Raw genomic sequence first — 16352 nt, 5'->3', positions numbered from 1 at the left:
TGGGCTGGTGCTGCCCAGAACCCCAGAGGGGACGCCTGGCTGGGGCGTGAGCCCTGGGCCCCACAGGCAAGCACCCTTCTGCGTGCACCCGTCTTCGTCTGAATTTGAGGATCTGATGCAATGACTACCCTTATTCCTCTTTAGCATATCTTTAAAAGTATATGTTGACATACAGCTATGTTGTGTAAAGAAAATTCATCCTCATGAATTAAATAACTTTTTTTTTCATGACCACATCTCAATTATGGTTCATTTTATCGACATATTTTAATTAAATAAGAATGAAGTGTCATTTGGGTGTGAATAGTTGTTATGTCAGGAGGTTATTGTTCATTGTTCCCTGAGGCCTTGCTGGTGTGTCGTGTGGCTCAGATCTGCAGGTCCCTAGTGGCTGCTGAGTGGATCAGGTGAGCAAGTATTCTCAGAACTCATTTGCCTGGGAGCCGGAAGTCTCCAGGGAGGGGACTCAGTTCAGAGGAAAAAGGAACTGGGCTCTACTGGCCTGACCCTACAGGCCATAGATGTGGGGCCAACTGGATCCATCTTCCTCATGTGGTTTCACTAGCAATTTTATCCAGGCTCCCTTTGCCCAGTCTGTGGTAGATGGGTGAGCACTGTTCACAGTGCTGTCCAGTGGGAACTGTAATGGACGTGGCAGGCAGAATTGGGACAGTCAGCTGGGACCTCCAGGCTCATTAGAACAGAGGCTGTGAATAACTCGCTAGTGCAGCACTATCTACTTCCAAAAATAGTTTTCCATAGCTGTTTTGTGATCATCTATGAACCCTGCCTAGTGACTTCCTCCCTTCCCAAACTCTGTCAACCTCCCTGGACCTGCAGCCCCACAAGGGCCAGGGGGCAGTCAACCTTGTCACCCCCAGTCAGCTCCACATCTGAAAAATTACATTGCATCTTCCTTAATTTTTTTTTTTTTTTGGTATAATGCTATATATGCAGTAAAGTACACGAATCCTTATGCTTTTATGTATTATGTCTGTAATATTCACACATGTTATTGTAGATAGTACAGCTCATTGCTCACTCTTTTGAAGGGTAAGCCACTATTTACTTATCTGTCCCAGTGCTGGCGGACATTGGGCTGTTCCCAGTTAGGGATTCTTTTCTTTTTTAATTAATTTATTTATGCTTCCAAGAACTGGGATATATGTCAGAGTCAGGGTCGGGGAGGTAGCTGAGAAGGTTCACCAGAGACAGAGCAGCAAGCAGAACAGGCAGACTGACTGAAATACACTGCCGAGGGGAGCAGCGGGTGAGACAGGAGAGGTCTGCTGCGCCATGTGTGTCGGCTTCCTGGCTGGGGACCGAACTCATGCTGCAGTGGCTGCAGAGAGCCTCATAGCTGTGCCCTTTAACCCATTGCACCACCAGGGAGGGCCCAGTTAGGGGTTCTTATGAATAAAAATGCCACCAACTGCCCTGTACATGACTTTTGGTGGGCACAGGGCTCCCTCCTTCGCCCTGTTGCCACTCACTGTGACCCTGGTGTGGCACGCCTGCCTTATGTCACGCTCACAGTCTGCTGCTGTTGCCCAACCTCCTTTCTGATTTTGGCCAGAGCTCTGCCAGGGGAGGCCTGATGCTCTGTTCCTGCTTCCCTGTCTTTTGCTGCCACTTTCCTGCCACCCACCTTGACACTGGTGTCTCACTGGCCGAGGTCTCCTGTAACTTACCTGTTGCCAAGCGCAGGGACTTTCGGATCTTCTCTCTCTTGACCTTTCTGTGGCCCGATGCTGTCACAATTTCCTACTTCCTTCTAGGGCTTCTGCCTGGGACAACCCTTTTTTCTACTTCTCCTTGGGGAACCTGACTGCTCCCCCTTTGTTTCTATCCCTGGGGCTCTGTCTTCAGCTCTCTCCTGGCCCTGTCTCCTGAAGGGCTCACCTGCTGCTGGGTCTTTAGCTACCGCAGATGCTGATGCAATGTTTCTCAACTCTAAATTCCCATAACTGAAAGGATTTTCCAAATTAACTGGATGGAAAACCTTGATCAACCCTGACATGTAGTTGCTCATGGTCTTTGTGGACCCACTTTGTGTGAATGAATATTCATGAGTTGGCTGCAAGAAGGTCAGTGAGCTCGATCATGGGCTGTTGCTCCAGACCCCACCGAGGGTGTGGTCATGCATAGATATAGTAAATCACTATGACTTTATTAAATTCACAAAACACTGCATTCTGAAATATATCTGATCCTGGTGGTTTCTAGTTAGGGGGTGCAGACCCAGAACTCTGTCCCGACTTCATGTTCGCCCAATAAGCACCTTCATTTCTTTGGGCTAGTGACCGCACACTTCTCGGGCTCCTTAGCATCTCCTTCGCACTCCAAGATCACCTCCAGCCAACCAGTCCCAGATCCTGATCAACCCAATGGCTGACCGCCCCTCTCTCCTCCCCAGTAATCCAGGCACTGAACAGCTCCTGCTTGAGCTTTGCAGTAGCTTCTCAGCAGCTTTCCCTTCTCTCAACTGGCCGGTCCTCCCACCAACATCAGAGACAGCTTTAAATATAAGATGCGTCACATCCTCCTCCTGCTGAAAATGTTGCCAGGTCCCCACCACCTACGGGGCATGTCGCCCTCTTTAAAAGGACACAGGCGCCTGTCCTGATCTGGCCTTGTTCCTGTCTCCCACCCTCATCAAGGTCTCTTCCCGCAACAGCCTTGAGGTCATTTCAGCTCTTCTCCCTTCTTTTCACACCTGCAGTTGCTTTGCCAGGATTTCTTCATGTGGTGTGCCCAGGGAACTCTTATTCACTCTGTAGAAGATGCTGGTGGGCATTATCTCCTGGAGCTACCCTCATGGCTCCCAGATGACTCTCCCATCCCTTGCTTGGCAGCCTCGGACCTCGTGGGCAGTACTATGTCGGTTCAGCACCCAGGCGCGGCTGCGGTGGGCAGTGCCCAGCCCACGGGCTTGTCCCTCAATGCTCCATACGGCTTAGCTTGGGGCAGGCACTGATGAGATGCAAATAACAAAAAGTTTTTTTTTTAAGTGACTTCTTTTTTAGATGTATTTACTTATGCATACAAGAACTGGGGTGTTAGGCTAGAAATGCAGGGGGTGAGAGGATGCACCAGAGACAGAGTGGGGAGCAGAACAGGCAGATTGACGAAGTACACTGCTGAGGGGAGCAGCGGGCGGGTCAGGAGAGGTCTGCCTGTGGGTCACCTCCAGGGTAGGGGATGGAATTCAGGCGGCAGTGGCTGCTGATAGCTTCATAGTGCTGAGACTTTGACCCCTGCACCACCCTGGAGGCCCCAAAAAGGTTTTACTTAAAACAAAATTAGTATGTAATCCACATTAATGTATATAACAGAACTTCAGAAATTTGTGTTCTGTTATTTTCATTTAGCAAGAACATTTCTTGAAGTTTCTCTGTCATTTTATGTAGTTTACTTTTCATTATTCAACCATATGTCAGCAAGTTTAGATTCTAAAGTCATTAAATGTAACCAGCTCCTGAAATGTTAGTTTTGTGTTTTCTCTTGTCCTTTTGTGTATGCATTTCCTAAATGGGGGAAATGCTAGTGTAAATACAATTTTGTGTTCTGCTCCTCCCCAGCCCCCAACCTGGTTTTGTATATTAAATATTTTTAAATTCATCTTCTTAACAAAAATTGGCAGAGTTTGTACAATAGTTTAAAAATAACAGATTTGTTCGTCTTTATTTGGACACTGAAGTAATCGATGTTTTTTTCACGAATCATCTTCTGTTTTCTCTACTTTAAAGTTCTGGGTGGCATGCCCTCTGCCAGCCTCCAGTGCCAGCATGCCTGCACACTGCCACTGTTGAGCACACATGCGCACACACCCCTGCATACACACAGCACGCACACACATGCACCCAACAGCCACACAATGCACACACGCCCAATGTTACTCCCACCCTTGACCACACATGCACACACATAGAGACTCTGACACACTTCACCTACATGCTGACACACAGATGCTCCCCATACCCACCCTGGACTCACACTCACACACCCGCACATGTACCCTGGCGCCCCACCTCGCTCACACTCAAACACACAGTCTCATGGAAACCCATCTCTGGGCCTACACTCACACTCGCCCTCACTCACACCACATACTGATTTTGACAGGAGAGGCAAGTCCTTGGAATACTCCTAACTCTCTTTTTTTTTTAAAGATTTTTATTGATTTATGCATACAGAACTGGGGTACAGGCCAGAGGTGCAGGGTGAGAGGATTCAGCAGAGATAGTGTGGGGAGCAGAACAGGCAGATGGATGAAGTACATGGCTGAGGGGAGCAGCGGGTGAGAGAGGAGAGGTCTGCTGCGCCATGTGGGTCAGCTCCCTGGCCAGGGATTGAACACGTGATGCAGAGGTTGCAGCTAACTTCTTAGTGCTGCACTTTAACCTGTTGCTCCACCAGGGAATGCCTGGAATTCTCTTAACCTTTTATTTTTTTTTTAAAGATTTATTTATTTATGCATACAGAACTGGGGTACAGGCCAGAGGTGCAGGGTTGTGAGAGGATTCACCAGAGATAGAGTGGGGAGCAGAACAGGCAGATCAATGAAGTACACTGCTGAGGGGAGCAGCTGGCGGGTCAGGCGAGGTCTGCCGCGCCTTGTGGGTCACCTCTGGGCGGGGATTGAACTCATGCTGAAATGGCTTTAGCTTCTTAGTGCTGTAGTTTAACCCGCTGCGCCACCAGGGAGGGACCCCTCCTAACCTTTTAACACAAGTCTGTCCCCTCCCAAGGTGGGATTCCTTTGTGCTAGGGGTGGGGGGCAGAACTAATTCTGGACCTTGGTGCCTGATGGTGGAGACTTTCTGAGACTGACTCTGGTCACAGCAGAGGGGGAAGACCACCAAGCTGGGCCCCATAGCCATCTCCCTGCAGGCAGCTCCAGACTGCTGTCCCCCCAGGCCGATTTCCCTACTGCCCCTCAGCATTGGCTACTTGCAAACACTTTCTTATGTAAACGAATGCAAATCCTGCATTTCTGGAGAGACCTAATCAAGACTCCAGTTCTTGCCTGTTCTTCCTGTCCAGTGCCCCTGACTATTACTGCATTTGCTCTTGAAGAACAAGGGATACCACAGACTGTCCTGGATGACTCCTCCTGCAAAGGGGGAGGAGATGGAGGCCCCGGGTGGGACCAGCTGTGCAGCGGTATCTAAAAGGAGTGTTTGAGAGAGAGGGGAACTGCTGGGCCTTGCTGATAGTGTGCAGGTGACTGGGGAAGGGGCCACTGCCTGCCCTGACTCCTGGTGGTGATGGCCAGCGTGGCTGGGGAAGAGCCCAGGGAACTGCAAGGGCGGCCACGGGGCTTGGTCTCTCAAGGCCAGAAGCAGGACTGGAACCAGCGGTGAGATGGGCTGTTGGGTGTGGGTTGGGGGTAATCTCAGCTGTAAACACCCCATTTCCTGAATACCCCATATTACATGGCCCGGAGAGTGGCTCCTTTAAATATACAGACCCTTAAACTATGTGCCTGCATTGCAAGGGGCCTCTTCCATAGGTGAGCAGCTAAGCTGCCAGAGGGAGATCCCACTGGCAGGGTGTGGGCTCCTCTCCTTACCTCGCATGAGGCCCTCCCCCCCCCACCTGCCACCACTTGTGTCAAAAGGCATCTCTGAACTTGGACCATGAGCCCCGATGATAACTGCATTTCCTGGCTCTCAGGGGCACCCGGAGCACAGTCCCTATACACACTCATGCCATGTGCTTATTTATTTATTTATTTTTTAAGATTTATTTATTTGTGCATACAGAACTGGGGTACAGGCCAGAGGCTCAGGGGCGGTGAGAGGCTTCACCAGAGACAGTGGGGAGCAGAACAGGCAGATTGACGAAGTACACTGCTGAGGGGAGCAGCGGGCGGGTCAGGAGAGGTCTGCCACGCCATGTGGTCACCTCCGGGGCAGGCGGGGATTGAACTCATGTGGAAGTGGCTTTAGCTTCTTAGTGCTGTGCTTTAACCCACTGCGCCACCAGGGAGGGCCGCTTATTTATTTTTTAAAGATTTATTCATGCATACAAGAACTGGGCTACAGGCCAGATGGAAGGAGGTGAGAGGAGTCACCAAAGACAGAGTGGGGAGCAGAACAGTCAGAATGACTGAAATACACTGCTGAGGGGAACAGCCGGTGGGTCAGGAGAGGTCTGCCAGGCCATGTGGGTCAGCTCTCTGGCTGGTGTTGCAACTCCTGCTGCAGAGAGCTTCCTAGTGCTGTGCTTTAACCCGCAGTACCACCAGGGAGGGCCCCTGGGGTGCTGATTCTAACATCTTTTCCCCTCCCCAGGATTTTTGTCAATCGCAGCCTGGCCCTGGGGAAGATTCGCTGCTTTGGTTTTGACATGGACTACACTCTGGCTGGTAGGGAGGAGGAAGCTCAGTAAATTTGGGGCAGGGCAGCACAAGGGTTGGGCACCCAGCAACCTGGGTCTTCTTGGGGTCCCTGCAGCCTACAAGTCCCTGGCCTATGAGACGCTGGCCTTTGAGCTGCTGCTGGAATGCCTGGTGTGCATCGGGGTACCCTCACGAGATCCTGCGCTACACCTACGACCCCGCCTTCCCCACCAGGTGCGGAGCTCTCCCGGTGGTGGGCGCTGTCACCAGCCGTGGCCCTGGGACCCCTCTGCAGCCTGGCTCTCTCCCCAGGGGGCTGGTGTTTGACTCACTCTATGGGAACCTGCTGAAGGTGGATGCCCACGGGAATGTGTTGCTGGGTGTCCGCAGCTTCTCGTTTCTCTCTGAGTAAGGGAGTAAGGGAGCGGGATGGCAGGCAGGAATTGGGGTGTACTGCTGGATGCTGGGGGGATGGCAGGAGGGAGGGGCGACAGGCTTACAGCTCAGGTTCATCAGGGCAGCTGGATAACGGTGGGAGAGAAAGGAGGGGTGGAGGAGGAGGGAGGAGAGGCAAGGCCCGGCCGGCCTCTGGGGGGCGCTGCTGAGGGGTCCCAGCTGCACCCAGCTCACCTCCCTCTGCAGGGCAGAGATCTGGAGCTTCTACCCCAGTAAATTCATTCAGAGGGACCACCTGCAGCGTTTCCACTTCCTCAACACTCTCTTCAACCTGCCAGGTGAGGGGTGGATGGGGGTGTGGGGAGGCCCAACTCAAGCCTGGGGGGCTGCTGCCTGGATCTCTGGCCAGTGACTGACTCAGTCTCCACCCCAGAAACTTACCTCTACGCCTGCCTGGTGGACTTCTTCTCTGGCTGCTCTCGCTACACCAAGTGCATCCTGGGACCTGCCTGGCCCTGGGTGACCACGGGATGTCACTGCCTGGGGGTGACCCTCCAAAGGCGAAGTCTCTCAAGGGGACTTGAGGGGTTATAGGAGCGCAGCAAAAAGGCTTTCATTGCAGTGGGACCCTAAGCTTGTAACTAGTGTCCCTCAAGTGATAACCTTCAACATTGGGTAACACCCCTTCTGAATGTCTAGAACATGTGTCAGCCTCAGAGACTAGAGAGTAGAGGGGTCTCTCTGGTATAGGCTCTAGGGTGGTGGCTACCTCAGGCCCCCCATCAGCCTCCCCGTCCTCTCTTGTTCTGTGCCAGCTGTGACACTGGCTACCAACATGGAAACCTCTCCAAAGCCTCTTCCAAGATGTCACTGATGCCATGGATAATGTCCGCCAGTCAGTGAGTAGCCCAGGAACCCCCCCCACCCCGGACCCTTGATCTGTCCCTGCTTGACTCTCCTAGTCCAACCCCCGGGCCTCCAAACCCCATCAGGTTTCTACTTTTCTTCCCACTGAGGACTGGGGACCTTTGGCTCCCCCATCTTGGATGTAGGCTGGTGCATGGGTGCGCGCACACACACACACACACACACACACTCATACACAATGTCCTTCCTCCTGCAGGGTTGTCTCAAGGAGAAGACTCTGGAAGACCTAGAGAAATATGTGAGTAGCCACAGGCCCAGGGTCATGATTAGGCCTATCTCTTTCTCCCCCTGCTCCCCGGGACAGTAGGGCTGTTCCCCTCACCCCCTTCATGAAGATTTGGACAGAGCTGAGTAGCCTGGTGTTGCTCAGGACCTTCCTGCCTGATGGAAGGCTGGGCTGGGCTGGGCTGGACCCAGGAAGCTGAGTCCTGAAAGGGCTCCCAGGACTTCTCTGGGAGACCACACCCATAGAATTCCATCCAATCTCTGTCCCAGGAGCAAATCCCCATTCTCCTGGGCAAGATGAAGGAGGTTGGGAAAGTGTTTTTGGCCACTAACAGCAGCTACAACTACACAGATGTGAGTGTTGATGAAGGTACAGGAGACCACCTTCTTCCTGACTGGGGGAAACTGAGGCACTGCAGGAAACAGTGAGGGGCTCGGGTGACTGCTGCCCCCATCACCTGGTTGGTTGGTGTCTTGGGTTCCATTTTTTGGTCTTTTAAGGTAAAATGAGCAGCATCCCCACTGTCTTACAACTGTTCCTAGTGTGTCTTGAGGGGTGAGGGCAGAGGAAGGTGGTGGCCCCTGGTCCAGTCTAGCAGGAGGGCCTGACCTTTGCCCTGTCCTTGCCAGGCTATCATGACCTACCTGTTTGGGGTTGGTGAGGTAAGTGCCCTGTGCCTGCTGGGTGGGTTGACCAAGACCGGGAAAGGACAGGCAGTGCCATGTCCAGGTCTCCTTGAGGAAGAGTCTAGTGTGTGGACAGGTCAGTTCACATGGCTGGGCCTCTGTCGAGCTTCCCCTGTGGGTGAGAGGCCAGGGACATCTGCCAGGCTTAGGCGGAAACCGAAAGGGTGGAGAACCGCCTCTCAGGCCCTTACAGAAAGGCACAACAAGGCAGTCAGAGGTTTGGGTGTGTCTCTGCGGGTGGAAGGGCTGAGATGAGCTTGTACAGGCCCAGGAGGGGAGTAGGAGACATGCCCTGTGACTCCAGTGTGACCAGGTGAGTTGACCACAGCTGTCCCGTGTCTCGTGGCCTCTGACCACATGGTAAGGAACAGTGTGGAGGGGACACAAGAATCCATGCGATGCCTCACACCAGCCTCCATAAACAAGCACCGTTAACCGGGCGGCAGACCAGGGCACGTGGACGCTGGAGACTCAGGCTTGCACAAGCCCCAGCTGGGCTCCAGCTGGTGGCCCAGCCGGCCCCGGCGGAGCGGGGGGTGGGGGTGACGTGGTTGAGGATGGGGGAGCTGCATCAGGGTTAGATTTCCAGGCTGAGTGTGCGTCTGAACACGCTCCTCGCACCTGCGCAGCAGACAGACACCTCGGCCAGGCCCTGGAGGTCCTACTTTGACCTGATTGTGGTGGACACGCAGAATCCTCGCTTCTTTGCAGAGGGCACAGTGCTGAGACAGGTCAACACGGTAATGCTGAGGCCCTGTTCACCTTGACGGTGCACCACAGGCTGGGGAGGGAGTCTGCCTCTTCACCTGACCTGCGCTTGGCGGGGCAGGCTTGTCTGGTCTGTCTGTCCCTGGGGCGGAAACCCTGCATGGCTCAGGACGGCCTCCTTCCTGGTGCTGCCTTCCCTCAGCACCCAGAAGTTGCCCTTCTGCCTTTGCCAGGACTCGGGCAAACTCCGTGTGGGCACCTACACCGGGTCCCACCAGCACTGCGCCGTCTACTCTGGAGGTACCAGCTCCCCCCTCCCGTCCTCTCCCTGCCCCTCCAGAGGCGCCTCCCTTGACTGGGAGCCCATGTCCCTACCATGCCCGCCAGGACACGGAGGGCTGTAAGCAAGCCTGACGGTTCACGGTGACGCAGGCTCCTCAGATGTGGTGTGTGAGCTGCTCCGGGTGCGGGGCAAGGACTTCCTCTACATCGGAGGCCACATCTTTGGGGACATCCTCAAATCCAAGAAGCAGCAGGGCTGGCGGACTTGCCTGGTGGTTCCTGAGCTGTCCTGGGAGCTGGGCATCTGGGCCCGGGAGAAGGGTGAGCCATGGGGCTCAGGAACTAGCTTGGTGGCACTGGATGCCTGGTCATCGTCCCCTTTGACTGTGGGGGATCACGAGTGGCCATGAGAGTCTTGTCTGCTTTGTGGTTTAGGAGAGTGGATCTGTTTTACACAAGAGGAAGTGAGCCAGAGAGGTTAATCAGATTGCCCAAAGTCACACAGCCAGAAGGGGCAAAGCTCAGACTCAAGTCCCTGCCTCCTGACTTCAGTGACCCCTGGTATTTCTGAGGCCTCCTTCCCCATCCTCCCTGAAGATTTTCATCAACACAAGGCCCACTCCCCCACTTGAAGTATTCTGGGGTCAGGGGTCACTGAGGACCCAAACAGTTCAGATTTAGCACAGTATTTATTTTTAAGAGTCATTTTTACTTATGTATGCACACAAGAACTGGGGTATAGGCCAGAGGTGAGGGGGTGGGGAGGTAAGAGGATTCACCAGAGACAGAGTGGGGAGCAGGACAAGCTGACTGACCGAGATACACTGCTGAGGGGAGCAGCAGGTGGGTCAGGAGAGGTCTGCTGCACCATGTGGGTCACCTCCCTGGCTGGGGATTGAACTAATGCCATAGTAGCTGATAGCCCGACAGTGCTGAGACTTTAATCCCTGTGCATCAGGGGGCCCCCCAGGACAGTTTTTTTTTTTTTTTTTTTACGAAAATCAGCTCCTTGTATAAAAGGATTCATAAAATTAAAAACAAAACATTTCCACCTTTATTAAAAAAAAACAAAACAGTGGACCCCTGTGATAAAAGATCATCAGACTGATAAATATGCTGTGATTGGTTCATGATGAAGTCATTCCAGTGCCCTCCAGACATAGTGCACTTGGAGGTATTTGTAATGTAGAATGTTATATGCGAAAGTGGTTTGAGGGCCCTCAAACTGCAAAGTGATTTGAGGACCCTAAATTGAGGGTCTATTGTATGGAGCTGAGGGGGAGCTGACCACCTCTCTGTCCTCCCCACAGGCTGAGCTGGGCCCTGGGCAGGCAAGTGTGAGCAGGGCTGTCATTCACCTGCTGACTTCTGTCCTTGTTTCAGAGCGGATGGAAGAACTGAAAAGACTGGACATGCATCTGGCTGACCTATACCAGTGAGCCCCTGGCCCCAGGGTCCTCCAAGATGTAGCAAGGGGTGGGTGGTGTTGGCTGCATGCTGGCCTGGCAGGAAAGGCCTGGCCAGGGTCATCAGGAAGTCAAGAGGATTCACTTTGGGCTCGGCTTCTCAAGCAAGCTGGATTTTGGGACCCTTCTGACCCCCTTGGGGCCATTTTCACTTCTTCCCCTAGGCCTTTTCTCCTAACCCAGCCTGCGTGGACACAGAGCTCCCACTGTCACACAATGCACACACCCAGTTCACTGCTCCCACTGGGTGCTGTGGAGTGCCTCCTGAATAGTGTAGGATGGATTGTAGGGAGGGTGCTTGGAAGCTCAGCACCTCTCCTCTTGGGTCACGTGGACATTTTTGCACCAGGCACATGGATGGGAGCAGTTGTGGGCTGCAAGCCATTAACTCCACCAAGAGGGAGATTCAGGTAAGAACTGGTGCAGGGTGCGGAGAGGTGGAGGGAGGACTGTGCTTTGTTAGTCTCCAGAGCCCAGTTATCTAGCTGGCTCATGCCAACCTATGCAGCTCCACCTGTTCTTGTCAGCTAGCGCCCTCTGCTGGCCCACATTTCAAATGACAGTAGTGTGCTAGTGATTTGTGGAACTAGGTGTCTGTCCCTCAATTTCCACCATCAACCCTCCTGGAGAAGTGCCTGTCTGAGCTGGATCCTCATAATACTGAATAGTCAACTGTTGTCCGTGTGTGGGATCAGCCAGACAAGGGGACTGAGAAGATGGGATTTAGGGCCAGTGAATTTAGGGGTCCTGGGCAAAGAGAATTCCCTTGGGGCATTACAATGGGAGCCCCCAGGGAATTCCAGTCACTTGGCATTCCCAGGCTCTTGTGGGACAATAAGGAAGGGTATTTGCAGAATCTTCAGGGCATAAAACCCTTGCTCTCCATTTGTTCCCTCCGCATCCTCTAGAGGGGCTAAGGAGGGATTGCCACCCTTGTTCTAAGATGACTGAGGCTTAGAGAGCGGACACAGCATGCTCTTGGTCACTGGTAGTTGGTGTCTGGACCAGTTCTCTAGATTCTGAAAGAAGGGTGATGAGTTGGGGGACCTGCTGGGGAGCAGGAGTGGGGCTGAACATGTGGCCCTCTGCAAAGCCTCGGTGGGGCCATCAGCATCAGAACGTGAATTATGCGGAGGCTTTAGTTCCGGCATAATCACTCTCCAGGGCCAAGGAGGTAGCTGGGAGGGAAGCAGGGGGTGGGGTTCATGGCAAAGAGGAGAGCTGCCCCTCACCCTAGAGCACGCATAGAAGCATGCAGCTTCTGTGTGGGCAAAGACCTCCACCTGTGGGCGTGCCCCCAGGTGAAACACCAGGGAGGCAGAGCCCCGTCTGGCCCTGGCCGGTGGGCTTGCCCAAGGCTGGTGCGGGGCCAGGTGGGATGGGATCTCAGTGTTCTGCCCCTCTGGCCAGAGAGTGTCCCGGGAGCTGGACCTGTGCTACAGCACCATGGGCAGCCTGTTCCGCTGCGGTTTCCGCCACACGCTCTTCTCCAGCCAGCTGATGCGCTACGCAGACCTCTACACGGCCACCTGCCTCAACTTCCTGCACTTCCCGCTCAGCTCCCTGTATCGGGCGGCCCCCGAGCTGGTGGGTCCCTGCAGAACCTCCCTGGTATCCCTGACGCTCTGTCCAGAACCCACTGTTCCCCCGGCTGCCAGGAGCTTTCGAGGTCACGACCTCAGCTCCCACTTCCTGACATAAGGGCATCAAGTTCATTGCCAGAAACGCACAGAGGAGCCAGTCACCGAGATGCGCTCACTGCCGGGGAAGTTTCCCTCTACCCCACCCTAAGGCCTGCTTTGAACTGAAGCTACGTCAGCCTCATTTTTATCTAAATAGAGATGGTATGAGTTGTAGGAGGGAGACAGCTCCGTGGTATCAGAGGAAGTAGCAGATGGTGCGGGAAAAGATCCAGCTGGTTTCGGGTGAAGAGTGTGCTTTCCCATGCTCTCGGCTGGGGACCGGAAGTGGAGGTGGCCACAGTGGCACTGGGTCAGCGGGAGCCGTGGGACTGACCAGGGCAGAGCTTGCCTGAACATGCGCGTCAGTTCTGCCAATGAAGCGTCATTTTTTCCCATTGTATGATATGCAGACAGAGCCTGATGTCCGTGACCTGCTCATGTAACTAGGTCTCTGGGGACTCTCCGCCACCCTCAGCAGTCTTCCAAGAGGGAGAAGGACATCTGATTGTTCTATTTCCTCCATGGGGCTGGGCGCTGTATTTTTTTTTTTTTTAAGATTTATTTATTTGTACAGGACTGGAGTACAGGCCAGAGATGCGGAGGGTGAGAGGATTCACCAGGGACAGAGTGGGGAGCAGAACAGGCAGATTGAGGAAGTACACTGCTGAGGGGAGCAGCGGGCGGGCCAGGAGAGGTCTGCCACGCCATGTGGATCTCCTCTGGGGCAGGTGGGAATCGAACTCATGTGGAAATGGCTTAAGCTTCTTAGTGCTGTGCTTTAACCCGCTGCGCCACCAGGGAGGGCTAGGGCGCTGTATTTTTAATTCATTGATTCTGCTTAATTCTCAATATAACCTGGCAAAATAGGTTTTGCCATCCGTATTTTACGAAGTGCAGTGAACTGCGTCTCTGAGGGCTGCACTTGAACCCAGTGCCAGTGAGCCCCCCGGGGACTGGCTGGTCCTCCTGTCAGCTGCAGCACTGCTCCAGAGCGGGCGCTGAGCCCTCACTATGCAAACTCGGTCTCACCTCTGGGCTGAGCAGGACTAGCGCATCCCTACCCGCAAAGCTGGGAGTGCAGAGTAGCCATCCAGTTGCTAGACCAGGCAGGTGAGGGAAGAGCACCTCTGAGTGCCAAGGTGAAACAGCTGAGGAAACCCGACCTTTGTCCACCCTTGCTGGCCTGGGAGTTCTGAGCAAGTCCACGCGCCAGCGCTTTCCTTCTCCAGCTGCCCCGGGGCTGTGCGTGCAGGGTGGAGTGGGTGGGTGCTCAGGTAACCAAGGATCTTGGAAGGCCTCAGGGTGCTGGAGCTGCTCCCGCACTGTGTCCCTGCAGATGCCCCATGAGCTAGCTGTGGAGCAAGAACCGGCAGGCGCAGATCCCACCTCCAGCCGCCTCTCCTGCTGCCAGAGGGTGAGTTGCCCCAGGGGGCTGTGGCCCTTCTCCTGTGGGAGGAGCTGGGTGGCTGGGGGCTACTATAGGCGACAGTAGGGATCCCCAGATAAGGGGCATTTTGGAGATTTGAGGGAGTTTTTTTTTTTTTTGTTTTTTTTTTTTGCTTTTGTCTTGAGTAATTCTGAGCACTTATGTAGAATCACACATCATTTTACTAAAATTTGCTTTTCTTTTTAGTTCTTCTACATTATAATTAGGGTAATGAATGGATTTTTAAATTTAATTAAAAAAAGATTTATTTATGCATACAGGCTAGAGGTATGTGTGTGTGTGTGTGTGGGGGGGGGTGTATGTGAGAGGATTCACCAGAGAGTGGGAAACAGAACAGGCAGATTAACTGAAACACACTGCTGAGGGGAGCAGCGGCTGGGTCAGGAGAGGTCCGCTGTGCCCTGTGGGTCAGTTCCCTCGCTGGGGATTGAACCTGTCCAGATAGCTTCTCAGTGCTGCACTTTAACCCCTTGGAGAGCCCATGAATGGATTTTTTTAAATGAGAGAAACAATAGTTCTATTACCTGTGGATTTCAGTTCACGGTAGGGGAAAGTAAAATATTCATTTAAAAATGGGGATTGGTCCAGTTGCCCGAGTCACTGGCTGAGAGAGCCCAGACTCCCAGGGCCTCGCCCTGGGGTGGCCTGGCAGCTTTGGTGCCCTGTACCTTCCAGACCACTTTTGGCTCATTCTGCTGATAAAACCATCCCTGCTCTGGGAGGTCGCAGTGCTTCCCCAGGCTGAGTCCTCCCCAGGCCTCCAGGTTATGGGGACTGCAGTTTTGACCTTTGCACCTGTGAGTGGAGACTCGAGATTTGCTGAGTGGCAGACTTGGCTCCAAACCCTGCTCTGCATCCTTGAACCCCCATGAAGCTTCCTGTTTCTACTCTGGAGCTCAGCTTTTCAAATGTCCATCTCCCAGGTCCTGTGTGCTGGTGGTTGTAAGCTCAGTGTCAGTATTTCAGGCTGTCAGCATTTCCTATGCCCCATGCAGTAGAAGCCAGATCCTAAGCCACTTTATTCCTGCCTAGGAGAAGCCCAGAACTCAAGTGCACCAATAATCTTTCAAACAGTGGTTTGCAGTCTAAGTCCCCCTGAGGCACAGAGGACTGGCCATGCCCAACAGTAGCTGTGGGTTCTCTGGGGAAGTGTGGGATTTGGCCCTCTACTCCTCCTTTCCTCCTGGTCCATTTTAGGGCATCTTTGCTGTTTCTCCTGCTGGTGGGAGTCCCTGGGTGACTGGGTGGAGAGTCTCTGTAACCGCTATTCTTTGTGTCTTGTCAGGTGAAGGCCAAAGAGCACGAGGAGGACCCGGAGGGCTGCTTTGGGGCCCACTGAATCCTGGATGTGTACCGGGATCTCTTTTTGAGATATTTTTCTGACAGCAGGGAAAACTTGCAAGAGGGCAAGGACCACAGTATTCTGATCTTTGAAATGTAACAGATTTGGAGTCCAAAAACACCTTTAAGGAGGAGAAAAGACAATTGCTTTCCCCCTAGAAGGCAGCCCACACAGCCTTTGAGTCATTGACAAGCAGAATGATTTCCCCCAGCTCCTCGGAGCTGCATCACATTCATGTCCAATTTTTAAATATTTCTGCTGAAGAAATAGTATTCCCGTGTGCTTTTGCTCACCAGTAGTGAAAGTAATGCCTGGCTGGTGCTAGGTGCATTCACTCCAGGTCACTGAAGGACAGCCAGGGAGGTAACCCATATGTCTTTGAATTGCTCGCACACATGTATTAAACACATAAAAAGTCATGCTGTGAAAAATGTGAGTCTTTGTTTTGGAAGGAGCTGCTCTGCAGTGTTCATTGTCCTGGTGTCACTGATTTTAATTCACTCTTTCAGTTGCTTTTTGTCTGTTGGTCTCATCAGCAGTAGATTAGAGACGTGGATGAATAGGTCTATGTGTTGGATGTGAGAAAACAAACTCTTGAAGGAATAGGTCTGAGATGCAGTTGACTAAATGTTTCCAAATGGAAGCACTTGGAATATCTGAGCAAGAATAAGGGACAACAGTGCATGTGCTCAGAGGGTGCAGTTTTGCATTGCCTGTGCATTTCAGAAGCCTTCAGGTCTGGTACTGAAAGGGGCTTTCATTCTTCTTGTCTGGTTGACTCTTGAGCCCTATTCTGTGGGGACAGATTCTTCAGACAAGGCCAAAGTATCTGACCTTATGTCTT

The 16352-nt window shown here is 53.0% G+C and overlaps 1 protein-coding gene across 1 annotated transcript; it reads left to right on the top strand.

Annotated features, from left to right (window-relative positions):
* The first annotated feature begins 1165 nt into the window (after window positions 1-1165).
* Window positions 1166-15505, top strand: NT5DC4 (5'-nucleotidase domain containing 4). Its single transcript, XM_004685990.1, is given in 19 exon segments — window positions 1166-1179; window positions 6300-6373; window positions 6462-6526; window positions 6528-6580; window positions 6659-6754; window positions 6989-7080; window positions 7176-7233; window positions 7558-7586; window positions 7589-7641; window positions 7866-7928; window positions 8168-8248; window positions 8525-8557; window positions 9214-9321; window positions 9523-9589; window positions 9722-9892; window positions 10955-11006; window positions 11387-11447; window positions 14056-14133; window positions 15452-15505. Coding segments are annotated over 19 exon segments (1302 nt in total).
* Window positions 15506-16352: the final 847 nt, after the last annotated feature.

Source organism: Condylura cristata, unplaced genomic scaffold, assembly GCF_000260355.1.
Source record: "Condylura cristata isolate star-nosed mole 26May11 unplaced genomic scaffold, ConCri1.0 scaffold00020, whole genome shotgun sequence".
Taxonomy (NCBI): domain Eukaryota; kingdom Metazoa; phylum Chordata; class Mammalia; order Eulipotyphla; family Talpidae; genus Condylura; species Condylura cristata.
This window is presented reverse-complemented; position numbering and strand designations above follow the sequence as displayed.